Source organism: Acartia tonsa, chromosome 5 (genome assembly GCF_053477335.1).
Source record: "Acartia tonsa isolate MP-2025a chromosome 5, ASM5347733v1, whole genome shotgun sequence".
Taxonomy (NCBI): Eukaryota; Metazoa; Arthropoda; class Copepoda; order Calanoida; family Acartiidae; genus Acartia; species Acartia tonsa.
In genome coordinates this window covers 46,866,015-46,882,422 of record NC_137264.1, presented here as the reverse complement: position 1 = coordinate 46,882,422, position 16,408 = coordinate 46,866,015, and the positions used below count along the sequence as shown (strand labels likewise).

General features: G+C 31.0%; 2 protein-coding genes across 2 annotated transcripts in view; both read right to left on the bottom strand.

The window, feature by feature from the left end:
* Positions 1 to 6,886: 6,886 nt before the first annotated feature.
* Positions 6,887 to 9,210, bottom strand: LOC145319657 (tyrosine-protein phosphatase 10D-like). The gene is made up of 4 exons (XM_080161934.1): positions 9,051 to 9,210; positions 8,173 to 8,322; positions 7,277 to 7,413; positions 6,887 to 7,054 (listed from the first exon to the last, which is right to left on the bottom strand). Exons 2-4 carry the CDS (start codon positions 8,275 to 8,277, stop codon positions 6,955 to 6,957), a joined length of 342 nt encoding a protein of 113 aa, XP_080018060.1. The 5' UTR covers positions 8,278 to 8,322; positions 9,051 to 9,210; the 3' UTR covers positions 6,887 to 6,954.
* A 1,306-nt stretch (positions 9,211 to 10,516) lies between these two features.
* LOC145319656 (tyrosine-protein phosphatase 10D-like) overlaps positions 10,517 to 16,408 on the bottom strand; it is a 32,793-nt gene continuing 26,901 nt past the window's right edge. The window contains exon 8 of the mRNA XM_080161933.1: positions 10,517 to 10,646. Within this exon, the coding sequence (XP_080018059.1) occupies positions 10,614 to 10,646 (33 nt within the window). The 3' untranslated portion in view covers positions 10,517 to 10,613. The remainder of the gene's footprint in view (positions 10,647 to 16,408) is intronic.

The following is a 16,408-nucleotide window of genomic DNA, read 5'->3' as shown; positions in this document are numbered from 1 at the left end:
TATAAAAGTGAGTTATATAAAATTTTTCTGTAAGCAACAATTTAACCCCAAACCAAAAGACCCTTTTGCTCTAGACAAAAATGTCCCAAGCAACAGTGAAAATTAATTTTTTACTTCCCCCAAAAAAGTTAATCGGGGGCTGAATTAAAATTTAGGCTATGCAGTCTGATTCTACAGTTGACCTAGTATAATTTTGACCCCCCATTTAAAAATAGGTTAAAACAGTGTAAATTTTGATTTTGAACCTAAAAATATAATTTTGATAAAAAACTACTATTTTCTTTTAAAACTTGTAGTACCCAAAGTCTAAGAAGGCAAAAATTTAAATCTATATTTTGTATGAATATATGAATGGGTGAACCCCTATCATACCTAATTTTAAAGATAGGATCTGGGGCAGTTCATGGTAAAATGTTCCTTGGATTCATTATCGTAACAAGGATGACAACATCCATAAAAGCGAAGCTCTGAAACGATATTACAGACAAACATTAACTTTTGTTGAGTGTCAGAACTGAATATAGAAAACATGAAAATATAAGGTTTGACAAAATTATACGTAAATTTGTTGCAAAACTTCTTAAATACAGAATTCTGTTTAAGGAAATACTGACATTTTTAATACTTGATTATAGAGATGCTTTGCTAAGAATATTGAACCTTATTGTAATAGGAATCAGTAATCAAAAAATCAGATCAATCGGATAATTTCAACACATAAAAAATTGTTATTTAAAAAGTAAAAAAAACAACATGTTTAAAATGGACGTACGGACATTCTGGTAACGATTATAGAGTTGCTGCGCTTTCTAAATCGTACCTAACTACTACAGGAATCACCATACAAAGTTTGAAATCGATAGGACAATTCTAACATGCCTAAATTAACGAATAAAAGCTAACTATCTCGGACGGACGGAAAAAAATAGTTTTATACTAGGAAATATTTATCGTTCACCCTCCACAACTAATGGATCAACTCCTTCAGAGCAATTTAATTCATTTTTAGACATTTTAAGTAACATTTTAGATCAATTATCAACACTTAATCAAAAAGTCTACCTGGTTGGTGACTTTAATTGTGATTTAATTCGATTTAAGGACCATCCTAAAACCTTAGAGTTCATAGATAAATTATTTGCATGTGGATTTATCCAACTTATAAACCATCCAACTAGAATATCACAAAATAGAGCAACACTTATAGATCATTGTTGGACAAACTATATAAGTAATGAATACAAATCAGGAATATTAACAATGTATTTAAGTGATCATTTTCCTATTTTTCATATTTTATCTTCTAAGAAAAAACGCCCAATTCCAAAAACTTTTAAATATAGAGATTACTCTGAAGCTAATATAAATTCCTTTAAATCTTTACTCTCTCAATTAAGCTTTGCTGATGTTATTCAAGAAAATGATGCAAATTTAAGTTATGATTTGTTTCATAACAAATTCTTTGATCTTTTTAACATTGTTTTTGAAGAGAAAGAAAAAAGGTTTAATCGTAATGTACACAAAATTGAACCTTGGATGTCTCTTGGTCTTTTAACTTCAAGATTAAGAAAAGATGAATTGTCTAAAATTTATTCTAAAAGCCGAACCATTGAAGATCATAATATTTACAAAACTTATAAAAATTTATATAACAAACTCTTGAAAAAAATGAAAAAATTATATTATCAGCAAGAAATTCAAAAACACCAAGGTGATTTAAAAAATGTTTGGCAGACTATTAGAGAAGCTGCAGGTATTAAAACTAAAACTTCTAGTTTACCTTCCAATCTAAATATCAATGGTAACATTGTAAAAGATAATAAACTCATAGCAGAAGAGTTTAATAAGCATTTTTCTTCAATAGCTGATAAAATTAAAGAAACTATAACTCCTACAGATAAGCCTCCAGATGATTACATTGAGCCATTAAATTTAAACTTTCAAATACCCCGAATTACCCCTAATCAAGTCATTGAAGCATTTAAGGATTTAAAAGATAAAAAAAGTTGTGATTATATGGATCTTTCATCCCATTTCATGAAAAACATCATAGAATTAATCTCTTTTCCTCTTTGTCATATTTTTAATAGATCTCTAGCGACAGGAATAGTACCCCAAAAATTAAAAATTTCTAAGGTACACCCTGTCTTTAAAAGTGGCTCTCTAGATGAAACAAATAATTATAGGCCTATCTCTTTAATTTCTCTCTTTGGTAAATTACTAGAAAAAATTGTATGTAATCATCTCAGTAGTTTTTTATTGTCTAATAACATAATAGACAAAAACCAATTTGGATTTCAAAAAAAACACTCAACAATCCATCCCATGATTCATTTACTTAATAAAATCACTGAGGCTATTAATAATAAGGAGTTTACCATTGGAATATTTTGTGATTTAACCAAAGCATTTGACATGGTTCCAATAAGATTGTTATTAAATAAATTAAGCAAAATAGGTATTAATGGAAACATTTTAACATGGTTCAAAAACTACTTGACTGAACGTCAACAATTTGTTCAAATAGGCCAAGACAAATCTTCCTTACTCATAGTAGATAGTGGTGTACCGCAAGGAAGTATTTTAGGCCCCATATTATTCTTGATCTTCTTTAATGATCTTCCAAGATCAACTTTACTATCTATGTTATTATTCTGTGATGACACAACTATCCTAGCTTCAGGAAAAAATCTTAATGATCTTGTCAATTTTGTAAATATTGAACTTCGAAAAATTTCTCAATGGTTTCGGGCTAATGGAATGTCTTTACATCCAGTTAAAACTAAATTTACTATTTTTCACACCCAGGGACAAAATATACCCTGGGACGATATCAACCTAGTTATAGATGAAAATGATCCTAATTGTTCAAATTACAATGATGCTCTAGTTAAAAAACTTGATTATGTTAATAATTCTAGTGATATTCCTGCCATTAAATTTCTTGGTATTTACTTTGATCCTAATTTAAATTTTAAATATCACATTGAACAATTGAGTCTAAAGCTCTCAAAAGCATTATTTATTCTTAGAAGATCAAAAAAAATACTTGATAAAACATCAATGATTTCTTTATATCACTCACTTTTTCATAGCCATCTTGTATATGGAATTCTTATATATTCTACTGCTGCCTCTGCCAACTTAAAACCAATTATAAATAAGCAAAAGATGGCCATTAGATGTATCATGAACTCTAAGTATAATGCTCACACTTCTCCTTTGTTTAAAAGACTAAATATTTTACCATTTGATTTGCTTGTCAAATATTTTCAATTACAATTTATGCATAGTTACAAAATGAATAATTTACCAAGATCTTTTTTGAACACTTGGGAAACTAATGAAGAATTTAATGATAATTATCAATTAAGAAACAATCTTGATTTTAGAATTTCTAGATTTAGAATTGGGCTTTTAAAAAGATTGCCATACTGTAATTTTCCTATAATTTGGAATGATTTTGATTGCCAAATTATCAAAAATTTAGCCAGTAAAATTCAATTTAAAAAAAAACTTAAAGTACATCTAATTGATTCTATTAATATTGAATGTTCAAGACTACTCTGCCCTGTATGCCATCTAAACCTTTAAAAATTTAATGTTTTTTTATTTTTTTCTTCATTTTTAATTTTTTTCTTTCGACTGAAAGGTCTTCAGTACTAAATTTTTTTCTTTTTTAAAAATACACAATTCAAGTTAATAAAGGGGGGAACTACAAAGCTGCACGCGGGAAAACGGGACCTGATATAAATGTACATATGTACATTTTTCTTGCTTCAGAAACCATAGAAGTTGCCTTTTTTTCAACAGCTAGAGACAACACCGCTCACGCGACATCTTAGCTGCCAATGTAACTGCAGAAGCAACACAAATATGAAATTCTATAATTATAAATATACTTATGCTTATTTTATCGTATATTATTTTATTGTCTTTTTTTATATTGGAAAATAAATCTACTACTACTACTACTACTACCCTAATTATAGAAAAGCTTCGCTTTTAAAAAGAACAATTAAAGACTGCTTGCAATTTGCAAATTACTTCATTGCGGGAATTTTGACATGGATTATTTCCCACAATTTTGCTAACAAATATAGAAGGATAGCAATATAACACAATCCTTATAATAAAGTAACAGGATGTCTGTTTGTCTATCTGTTTGTGTGTACCGAAGGATCTCGCTAACTGCTGAACCGATCGGGCTCTCCTTAACAGGGTAGCTTCTCATAGGTCCCAGAAAGGTTTAAAACTATTTTTGGGGAGGGTACCAAAACCCTCCCATTATAAATCACAAAAAGGCAATTTTTTTTACCTAAAGAGACTTGAATGCAACATAGCAAGGTATTGTAGAGACTTGAAAGCAACATAGATAGGTATCGTAATATTAAAAGTATCGTATTATTTAAAAACAAAAAAAAACCATTTAAAGTGTCACTAGAGGTCTTTAGGGGTGTAGCCACTAGTTTTACAATATTTTAACAACTTTTTCATAAGGTTTTGTTAATATCACAAAATTCTAACTTATTGGACCGAAATGATAACTTCTGCAGGTTTGTCACTGGATATAAGGTGGGAGAGGGTGTCAACCTGTACAAAAAAAAATTAGATCAAGGAAATTGTAATAAAAAAGTCCGGCTGTCCGTCCGTAGCAGTCAGCTCTTCTTGCTAATTTAGAAATGTTAAAATTGTCCTATTATTTTAGGAAGTGTAGCAGTTCTATGATCGTTACCAGAAGTCCACCTAAATCATGTTTATATCTAACCTTCATGACTGCAATTTATGTTTATGTTATATAATTATACTATTTATCTGATTTTTGGAATACTGATTCCTAGTATAACAAGGTACATTGTTATAAATCAAGCGTGTCTATTATCAAATCTTAAAGATATAAGTATTTTCTTACAGTATCATGTAAATGAGTTTATGTCGACTTTATATTCATGAATCATATTCTGCTTATTCAGTTCTGAAACTATACTAGTGGTAATGTTTGTTTGTCCTACAATTTCAGAGCTTTGCTTTTAAGGATGTTGTCTTTTTTGTTACAATACCTTTTATTTTATCATCCCCTTCCCTTTTTTCTCATCCTCCCCTTTCCTATCTTCCTATTATCTCTCTCCTTGCTATTTCTCGTCTGTCTTTCTTAAACAGCAATTAATGTATGTCTAATATTGTCCCTATGGACAGCCGCTCCAGTTCTTTGAATAAAAAGCACGGGGAGACGGACGTACAGTCACAAATTATAGATCAGCTACGCTGATATATGGAATCATAAACCAAGTAAGTTCAGGTTAAATGTATATTGATCAGCGGTGGGCAAATAACTAACTACTTACATCTAATACATTATAGATCATAGGTAAAATTATAAGAATATGCAAAACATAAGTAAATTACGGTAGTTTAATAGATGTCTATCTCTGTCCTGAGGGACAGGGTAGGCAAGAGCATAACACCCTCATAAAGGTGAATAACAACATTAGCAGTAAAATTAGAAACCGTTATTTCAAAACAACAAAATAGAATAATAAATTCAATACAAAGTTTGGATCCACCTCTTTTTGGGTGGTAAACAGATAAACAATCATTTACTTGAACTGAGAGCGAAGCTACTCTACAAATCTTACAGAAAAGGTGAGGGACTACTACATATATGTACTTGGAACTGCGGCTCCTTGATATGATCAATTTTCGTTACTGTCAATCTATTTTATGTGTACTTACTTGTGACCTGTATTTTGTGGGCACGTTTTCTAGGATAGTAATAATGAGCCTTGATTTTCTTCTTTGGTGGACATAGCAAGTATCTCTTCTGGTTCAATATCAAAGTTAATAGGGAGCAGAAGAGCAGGCAGTTCTTTCTTTACAATCTGATGTTTCTCCAGATCTCCAGGCTTAAAAACAATTTTTGAGTTTAAAATTATTTTTCTTCAAATATAGAGGAAAGAATAGGACATAGAATGTAAATTAAACATGCTTTATGAACACATTCTCTCATTTATTAGATTTAAAACTACGGAAATTTTTATAAATCATTTCCGATTTTTTTTCACATACTTGTAAGACTTGATTATAGAGATGCTTAGTTTATAACAATGTACCTTGTGGTCAAAGGAATCAGTATTTTAAAGATCAGTAGAATAGGATAATTATAACATACAGAAATTAGTTGTTAAAAAGGTTAAAAATCAGCTTGTTTTTAATGAACGTATTCTGGTAATGATTATAGAGTTGTTACAAACTAACTACAATAGGAATAACTATGCCAAGTTTGAACTCGATAAGACAATACTAACATGACTAAATTAGTAAATAGTTAACCGTTCCGGACGGACGGACGTATGGACAGACTCTTTTTTAGTGCTACAATTTTTTGTTTTGTTTACTCTTCATAAACGACGTTTTTACACCTGTTTGGTTATAAGTTTAACAAGGATGACAACATACATAAGTAGCGAAGCTCAAAAATTGTGCATAGACATCTGGAAAATTTAATCTTTAGAGTATGTCACAAAACCTTATAAAGGGCATATCTTAATAAAACTTGATTGAAATATGTAGAGTGTAAATTTGTTCAATCACAAAAAAGTTTCAGTCGTCTGTCTTGAAAAGGAGACAAGAAAATTACAAAAATGTAAAAATCTAGGAATCGACCAAGCACCCGGCCGAGGTAACAGACAGATGGACAAAAACATAAATTTTTTATTGTCTTTCTTTCATAGGAGCCGAGAAAATCACGTTTCTCCATAGTGTTAAGAACTGACTGACTGACGGACGGACGGACGGAAAGACAAAGTGAATTATAGAGTAGCTTCGCTACTAAAAACAACAATTATTTATTAAAATAAATTTCTAGACAATAAAGTAAAATAGTAAATATAATTTAAACATATATTGATCCTATATACAAGCATACCTATACAATTAAAACATATAATAAATCTGTTATTTAACCTCTGTAGTAAAATTGGCACTAAATGTTGTTGATTGTCTTCTCAAATTTAGCTCATCACCAGATATTGTTATCACAACGAAGGTATAATTCCTAAAATCATTAAAATATTTAAGAATTAACATTAAATAATATCTAAATATTACAGGCAATTTCCACGCAAATAAATTAGACTAAAGATCATAAAATTGATACTAATTTTGCTAATAAGACTGGTTTTAATCTTATAATTTTTCATTTCAATATCCATGAAAAGCTGTCTCTAATGCGAAAAATAATAATTAAAAATTCAATGAGGAAAAATTTAAATGTTACCAATGAGGTGTAAGGCCTCCAACTGTTATAGAATTTGTAGTTGTATATTTTTGTATAAGCCTGTCTTCATCATCTTGATATAGAATTTCAAATGAATCAAAATCTCCGTGAGGCGGGTCCCAAATTAAAGAAATTTCCTGGAAATAAAAAAAAATAAATATAAATCATCAAATCTGGGCAGAAAAATTCCTATACAAAGAGAATGATTTACTATGATAATACAAATTAGAACAATGTCTGTCCATCTGAGTAAAGCTAAAAACCTGAACCTCTGAACCAATTGGGCTTTAATCTTTGGGTCCTATGGTGGTTTTAAGCTATTTTGTTGGGGATGAGACCCCACAACCCTAAAAAAATTAACCTCTGTATATTTTTATAAAAATATTTCTATTTTTGTTTCATATATATATGCTTAAAGGGGGATCTTGGAAAAAGTAGCCTTGCACAAACTAGCCTCCGGACAAAGTAGCCTCGCAAAAAGTAGCCTGTGGACAAAGTAGCCTTTAGGACAAAGTAGCCTCGGACTAAGTAGCCTCCGGACAAAGTAGACTCCAAAGGAAAATAGCCTCAACTGATAATAATAATCATTGCCGCAGAGCTCGGCCCCCTAGCCTGCCTAGCCACGGGCGCTCGGCCCCCTAGCATATAACCTAACCTAATCTTACCAAAAAACTGTAAAAAAAATATTAAAAATTGAATTACCAACCATTTTTTGTAAATCGACAAAATTCTTAGGAGCTACTTTTCTTAAGTAAATGTCACAAGGCTACTTTGTCCTAGAGACTACTTTGTCCGAGGCTACTTTGTTTGGGGCTGCTTTGTCCAAGATCCCTTAAAGGGGCAGGCTTATGGGGTACCAATTGTAAAATATGAAAAATTGCTTAACTAGAACTTACATTTAGAGTAATATCAGTGGCATTGATATAAGAAATTGGCTGGGGATGTAACCGTTCTTGTCTGTGCTCAGATTTGGACTCGACATCTGCAGAAACTGTCCACATAGTAATGTTGTACAAGCGTCCAGGTACCAGGTCAACGAAGGTAACCTACGCAGATAAAGCAATTATACCCTTATAATAAAGTAACAAGATGTCTGTTTGTATCTGTTTTTTTGTTTGTCTGTACCGAAGGATCTCGCTAACCGCTGAACCGATCAGGTTTACCTTAATAGGGTAGCTTCTCATAGGTCTATAAGTTTATAAGGTTTATAACTATTTTGGGGGAGGGTACCACCACCCTCCTAAAAGAAATCACACCCAAGAATAAATTACCTCCCAACATAAAATAAAAAATGGGGTAAAGGGGGGTGGGTCGACCCCCAACAAAAAAAAACCTAGTAAACACTACATAAATATAGCATTTGGCTATTGATTTATTTATTACTAGCGGCTTCGCCCCTAGCCTCTAGGGGCTTTGCCCCAAGAGGTGATAAAAAAAAATTAAGGCGAAATTCGTTAAAAAAAAAAAAAAAAAAAAAAAAAAAAAATGTGGGGGGGGATTTTTTGGTTTTTAGGGGGGGGGGTTGGGGGTGTCCCACCCCCCAAGAAAATAGCTTAAAACCACCACAGGATCAATAGGTATATACCCTGAAGAGTAGAATCCGATCGGTTCAGTGGTTACCGAGATCTTAAGGGACAGACAGACGGACAGACAGACAGACGGACAGACAGACATCGTTCTACTTTGTATTATAGATTATATTTCAGTTATATTTAATTCAAGAAAAGTAGGAGAAAATTATATATGGAAAATAATGATTTTTGTCTGTGCCTACCTTTCTTTTTGGATCAGAAGCAGCCTTTTCTGTATATGTCAGGATGTCAGGAATATTTGGATCAGATATCTGGAATCTATATTACATAATTGAATAAAGTAGATGTCTATAGTGACCTAGCAAAATGGGAAAAAATGTCACTGCTTTTGGCTTACCTATTCTATTGGCGTCATGAAATACGAAATTCTCTATCTCTTTTCTAGGGAGTTTCTTTCCCCCTTCCCTTTCTCTTTACCTCTACTAAGACGTCAATAGAATAGGTAAGCCAAAAGCGGTTAAATCTATCCCCATTTTCCTAGGGCACTAAACATAGCTACTTAAATGAAATAAAATTTATTTTGATTTTATGACAATTTAATTTTTTTTACCCATGAAAACCATTTATTTTATGTAGAAAACTTTTTTTTTGTGCTGGAAAAAAACATGAGAAAAAATATGTTTCAGTATAAAGAAATGTTTTATCTGGTTTGAACCTTATTATTCAATAGATTGGTATCAAATGATGAGAAATGAATATCTAAAGGACCCCTGCAAGAAATACACCAATCTAACTGCTGAAAAACTGCCACAAGTAGACCTAATAGCCCAAATTAAATTTGAAAACTTTAGCTTCAACAACAAAAAAGTTATAGGCATTTCAAAATGACATTTTAGGTATAAGAAAATTTTAATAGTTTTCATTGATAATGATAGAAATTTCAATGTTAAATTACGTTACCTAGAAACAAAATTATAAGCTTATTTTTTTTTTGCAAAAAGTTAGGTTGCAAGTAATTTGGATTAGCTGAAGGCTTCAAATTTGGGGTATTGGGTCCACGTGTGGCAGTATTTCAGCAGTTAGATCGGTGTCCTTTTTCTTGTAGGGTTCCTTTAGATATTTCTTTTCTCAAAACTTTAAGCAATAGGGTTAGTCATTTAATTTCTCTCTATATATAAGAACTAGAGTTGGCTCGATATAACTATCTCCCTATTGGCTATTTTTCTATATGCATATCTATTTCTCAATAAATCTATTTTCCTCACCCGGCATTACTATTTAAACGGAAGTAAATATTTAATAATTTAAATGATCTTAAAAAGATCTTTTAAATTATATTTTTTTCTTTACATTACCATCACCAAAGGGTTTATTATATGATTACAATTTTAGTTCAATATTTGAACACACAAAGTGTCGCCACAATCGAATTCTTTTAAAACAGAGTTTTCTTAAATTTATTATATCATAAATTTAAATTTTCTTTTTTATGATTAGAAATTAAATACTTCATTATAATGTAAATAGCAACATGAAATGAAAAAAATGAATTTGTTTTTAATAAAGTAAAATAATGGGTCTTATCGTTCTGGGCAATGAGAGTTTATTATGGATTATTGGAGCACTATGAGTTTTCAACGAATAGTCCTTGGAAAACTTGAGCTCCTTTATAGACATTTATTTCCTATATAGATCTTACATGGATCTTGAAGCAATTAAGCAGGCCGTTTTGTACAGGTTAAAAATTGGAAGATTTCATTAAATAAAAGTTATCGCAAATATACTTAGTAAATGATTGTTTCTGTCTATCTGTCTGTCTGTACCAACGAGTCTGTTGTCTAAATATAAAATAGATTTATAATATAAATTCGTCGCAACAAATTTAAAAAATAGTCAACCCTAGTAATCTCTGTCTCAGCAATTTACCTTTTTTTGTGCTTATATAAGCATTTTTGTCAGATTTAAGTAGGACGTGCTCACATCGGGAAAGTCCGCACTTTACAACAAAAGTGGCTTACTTAAATCGGACATGTCGGACTAACGAGCCATTTTCGTAGGTTAATTGCTTACTTGAAGAACTATTATTGCCCTATAAACCCCTAAAAAACCCCAAAAATAAGGGTGGCTGATAAGAATCAGCCAAATCGGACGCTTTTGAGGTAAATGTCTTACAGATTAAGATTTTAATCCGGATTATTTTTCCTCAAAATTTAATCCCTTCTCAGCCATTTAGGCTATATTTGTAGTTGATTGCTTACTTATATCTTCCATTTTTGCTACAAAATCCTTACTTAAACAAGCCATTTTTGTGATTAATGTCCTACTTATATCTTCCATTTTTGCTACAAAATCCTTACTTAAACAAGCCATTTTTGGGGTTGATTGCTTACTTAAATCCTCCATTTTTGCTGCAAAACCCTTACTTAAATAAGCCATTTTTGGGGTTGATTACTTACTTAAACATCCATTTTTGTTGCAAAATCCTTACTTAAATAAGCCATTTTTGGGGTTGATTGCTTACTTAAATCATCCATTTTTGCTGCAAAACCCTTACTTAAATAAGCCATTTTTGGGGTTGAGTACTTACTTAAATCATCCATTTTTGTTGCAAAATCCTTACTTAATTAAGCCATTTTTGGGGTTGATTGCTTACTTAAATCATCCATTTTTGCTACAAAATCCTTATTTAAATAAGCCATTTTTGGGGTTGATTACTTACTTAAATCATCCATTTTTGTTGCAAAATCCTTACTTAATTAAGCCATTTTTGGGGTTGATTGCTTACTTAAATCATCCATTTTTGTTGCAAAACCCTTACTTAAATAAGCCATTTTTGGGGTTGATTACTTACTTAAATCATCCATTTTTGTTGCAAAATCCTTACTTAAATAAGCCATTTTTGGGGTTGATTGCTTACTTAAATAAGCCATTTTTGGGGTTGAGTACTTACTTAAATCATCCATTTTTGTTGCAAAATCCTTACTTAATTAAGCCATTTTTGGGGTTGATTGCTTACTTAAATCATCCATTTTTGTTGAAAAACCCTTACTTAAATAAGCCATTTTTGGGGTTGATTACTTACTTAAATCATCCATTTTTGTTGCAAAATCCTTACTTAAATAAGCCATTTTTGGGGTTGATTGCTTACTTAAATCATCCATTTTTGCTACAAAATCCTTACTTAAATAAGCCATTTTTGGGGTTGAGTACTTACTTAAATCATCCATTTTTGTTGCAAAATCCTTACTTAATTAAGCCATTTTTGGGGTTGATTGCTTACTTTAATCATCTATTTTTGTTGCAAAACCCTTACTTAAATAAGCCATTTTTGGGGTTGATTACTTACTTAAATAATCCATTTTGGTTGCAAAATCCTTACTTAAATAAGCCATTTTTGTAATTAACTTCCTACTTATATCGTCCATTTTTGTTACAAAATCCTTACTTAAACAAGCTATTTTTGTGATTAAATTCCTACTTATATCTTCCATTTTGGCTACAAATTCGTACTCAAACAAGCCATTTTTGTAATTAATCTCCCACTTATATATTCCATTTTTGTTACAAAATTCTTACTTAAACAAGCCATTTTTGAGATTAATTCCTTACTTAAATCTTCCATTTTTGCTACAAAATCCTTACTTAAACAAGCCATTTTTTGTGATTTATTTCCTACTTTCATGATGAAAATTGGAAAAATTGAACCTATAATTAATGTAAAAAAAAACTTTATAAGTCAAATTATATAAAACTACATGATATTATACAGTATTACAATACATTCCAAAATTTATATTCTTTTCATGTTTAAAAAAGGACTGATGAAAGTTTGTTTTAAATTTATACAAATTAGATGTTTAAATCAAATTCACTAGTTTTCTGCATAAATCAATCTTCTGTTTCTGATTTAAAGTTGTGTTATAAAGTTCCAGTAAAACCACTCTAACCACAGACTGAGACAATCTGCCTTTGAAGTGATTCTAATGTACTCTAATGATATTTTGATTGATTTATCAACTCTGTTCTCCAATGAAGTAAACTCCTGAGAAAAAATTACTAGAAATAAAATATATTTAATATTGATATGAAATACACAAAACTACTCTTTCTAACATATGTTTCTTTAATATTTACAATAAATATTCATGAATTATTATTAACATTTAGAATAAATTAATAATAGTAAAATATCTAATATAGTATTTGTCATTTGGGATTAGACTTTTATTCAAAAAAAAATTTAAAGCTATTATATATAAAAACAAGCAATGAAGTGCACTGATGTCTAAGGGGGGAGGGATGTACAGGTATGATAACCCCCACCCCCAATGAAAATTGGCATTTAGGAACTAAGACATCATTGTGGAGCTTCTATGTCATACAGAATGACACACAAAAAGTATTTTTTTAGGGTTTACAGACCATATTACTTAGTGTATCAAAAAAAGTAGCATATGTTCTTGATCTCTTAACATTTCCACACAAGAAAAAATTTTAGAAAGAGCCTAAATTTTGAAAAAGTAACTTACATAAGTTTTAAGTTAAAAGTTAAAATAAGTTTTAAGTTGAAAGCATTTTTTTGAGTCTTGTAAGGTTATTGATATTTTCATGATCCTAACTTTATTAACAAAAAAGATATCAACAAAATAAAATTTCATCAAAATGAGTTTTGATTTTCAAAAGCATAATTTACCAGAGATCTAAAGAGATATGTCGAAAAGGGGGCTAAATAAATGTCAGAATTCATCCTTTATTATACACATTGTGATGAAAAAATTAAGTTTTTAAAGTTCAACGCATTTTTCTATTATTGGGATTATTTATACCCACAAATTTTAGTTCCAAGGTTAAAAGTTTTGGGAATAAAAAAGATTTACAACCTGAAATGGAAATAACCATTCCTTTCAAAAAAAAGCTTGGAAGTCCTTGAAAATCCTTAAAAATGTAAGAATTGATCTAGCACCCCAAACAATTGGCAAACTTAATGAAACTTGGTGAAAATATGAAGATTATTACCATAATTATCCTTAAAAATTTCATCTCTGTATCTTTTATAGGAGTTGAAAAAATCATGTTTCACCCTTTCTGTCTCTGACAGATGGACAGATGGACAGACAGACAGATAGACATTTCAAATAATAGAGTAGCTTCACTACTAATTATATAATAGCTTTGCAACTAAAAATAAGCTCAGAACTCATATTTATAGTTTTAGAGGGGGTCTTTTGCTCCACTAGCCTCTAGAAAGGAAGTCCCGAAATGAAATCTGTAATGGTTAATTAGTTAAGTTATGTTAAAAAAGTTTTCTCTAAAAAAATCAGATTGATATCTTTAAAAATAAGCTCAGAACTTACATTTTTAGTGTTTTGAGGGATCTTTTGTTCCACTAGCCCCTAGAAGAAAAGTCCCAAAATTCAATTTATATAGTTTTACAGGTGGATCCAATCAAATAAATGAGCTTACAAGCTATAAAAACAAGCCCAACAATCCAGGGCAAAATTTGGTACTGAATTATAAATATTATTGTAGCATTTGCTGCATAACAAAAACACACACACAGAAAAACTTTAGGGTACCTATATTTTTGGGTACCCCAATGCCATAGAAATGATAAGGGAGTAATAACAAAAAAATTATTTGTGTAAGAACCAATTATATTCAGAAAGTTTTTTAAAAACAGAGGGGGAGAGGAATGAGGATACTTTGTTAAATAGTTTAATGTTTCTGCCCTACTTATGTATATCCTTATCCTTGTTTTAAATTAGTATAGTATAATGTTGTTGTTTTACATATGTATATAACTGTCCTTGTTAACATTAGAAGGAATAATGTTGCGTTACTAATGTCCTTGTCAACCCTTACAGATTGGGGGGGGGGGGGGGAGTCATATTGATCCCCCCTCTAGTTATTTCAATGTAATTTTTTTTGTAGGTAAGATAGAGAGTTGTGACTTCATGACTATTTAAGTTTTGTAATTATACGTTGGCAAGAGTTGATCTTATAAGGATATCTGGTCTGTGTCGGTCGTGGCGTCCGGTCAAAGTCGGTTAGGTGGCACCAAATTTAGAAAAAAATTTAAATAAATCTTAATTTCTACATTATGACTTTTGTGTATAAGGAAAACCTAAAATTTTTTTGGTGAATACTTAGATATCAATGACCTTCTGAGAAAAGTGGTGTTATGACCGTTTGACCGCTCCCTGACTGACTTTATGACCATTTTTTGTCCGGCTTTTACTACAGACATATATCATGAATATTGTGGCTTATATTACAGCTAGAGACCTATAAATTTTTTTGGTAAATCCTTGAGCAACAATATACAGATAAAAACATTAATTGGCGTAGCCAACCGCCGTTTTACCGCCGTAACTGCCGAAGATGGCGGTTTCCGTTATTTGCCATTTTTCGGCAATGATCAAAAAAAGTATTTTTTTTGTTATGAAAAATTAAAAGTTTGTCCTAAAATTTGGTCATCCTAGCTGCAAAATTGGCTGCTCTACAGCTGTTTTAATATTTAGCGGCTGGCCGCTAATAAGCAGCTAAGGAGCGGTCTGACCGCTATGACTAGAAAAAGTAATTTTCTCTAAAAATACACATGAACCACCAGAAAAAATTTTTATGTCTCTAACTGTAACAGGGGCCGAGATAGAGGGGGGGTCAATATGAACTCCCCCCCCCCCCCCCCCAATCTATTAAGGTGGGAATTGGGGCCCGATCTGTAAGGGTTAAATTTAGATTATCATAATGTTGCTGACAAACTTGTGGATATGAATGCACTTGTTAAAATCAGTAATTTACCACAAAAATGGCACAATTAAGTAAGCAATTTACTTTTTTTCATGCTTACTCCACGAGGAGAGATTACTAGGGACAGCATAATATAATTTTGCCGCGCTATTTATGAATATACTTCAACATTACTTAAACATCACTATTGTATAATATTGCTGCTCTACTTATATTTATGCTTGTCCATGTTAAATTCAGTATAGTAAAATAATGCTGTTCTTCTTATGAACATTCTTGTCCTTATACCAGTATTACCTCTAGGGGCTCGGTGACGCTTTGGGTAAAAGTCCTCTCCACCCCACCTTGAACCTACTCTGTGTCTAAATTGCAATGTAACGCGCTCAATCGCCCAAGGGTATTAAGTAAGGTAACACCAAAGGTAACACACCTGTTTTAAACCAAGACATTCCCCATACTCAAACTATTAATGTCACAAACCTCCCTCCTTGTTTGCTCAAACAAATGCATCTTAAAAACGTTTTAAGAAATAAAGCCAAACATTAAGCCATTTACTAATTTAAAACAAGGAAATTTAAATATCAAAATGATTTGCTCATAAAAAAATTTAAAAGGTGGGGTTAAAATAGTTAAACAAGGATGACAACATCCATAAAAGCGAAGCTCTGAAAAGGTGTGATAAATGAACATTAACACTTTTAGAGTGTCAGAACTAAATAATCAGAATATAAATTTTTAAAAGATGAAACCAAATTTTGAGTAAATTTGTTGAAAAACTGCTTAGATACAGAATAATGTTTAAGGACATACTTACATTTTTATAGATGCTACGCTTACAAAATTATACTTT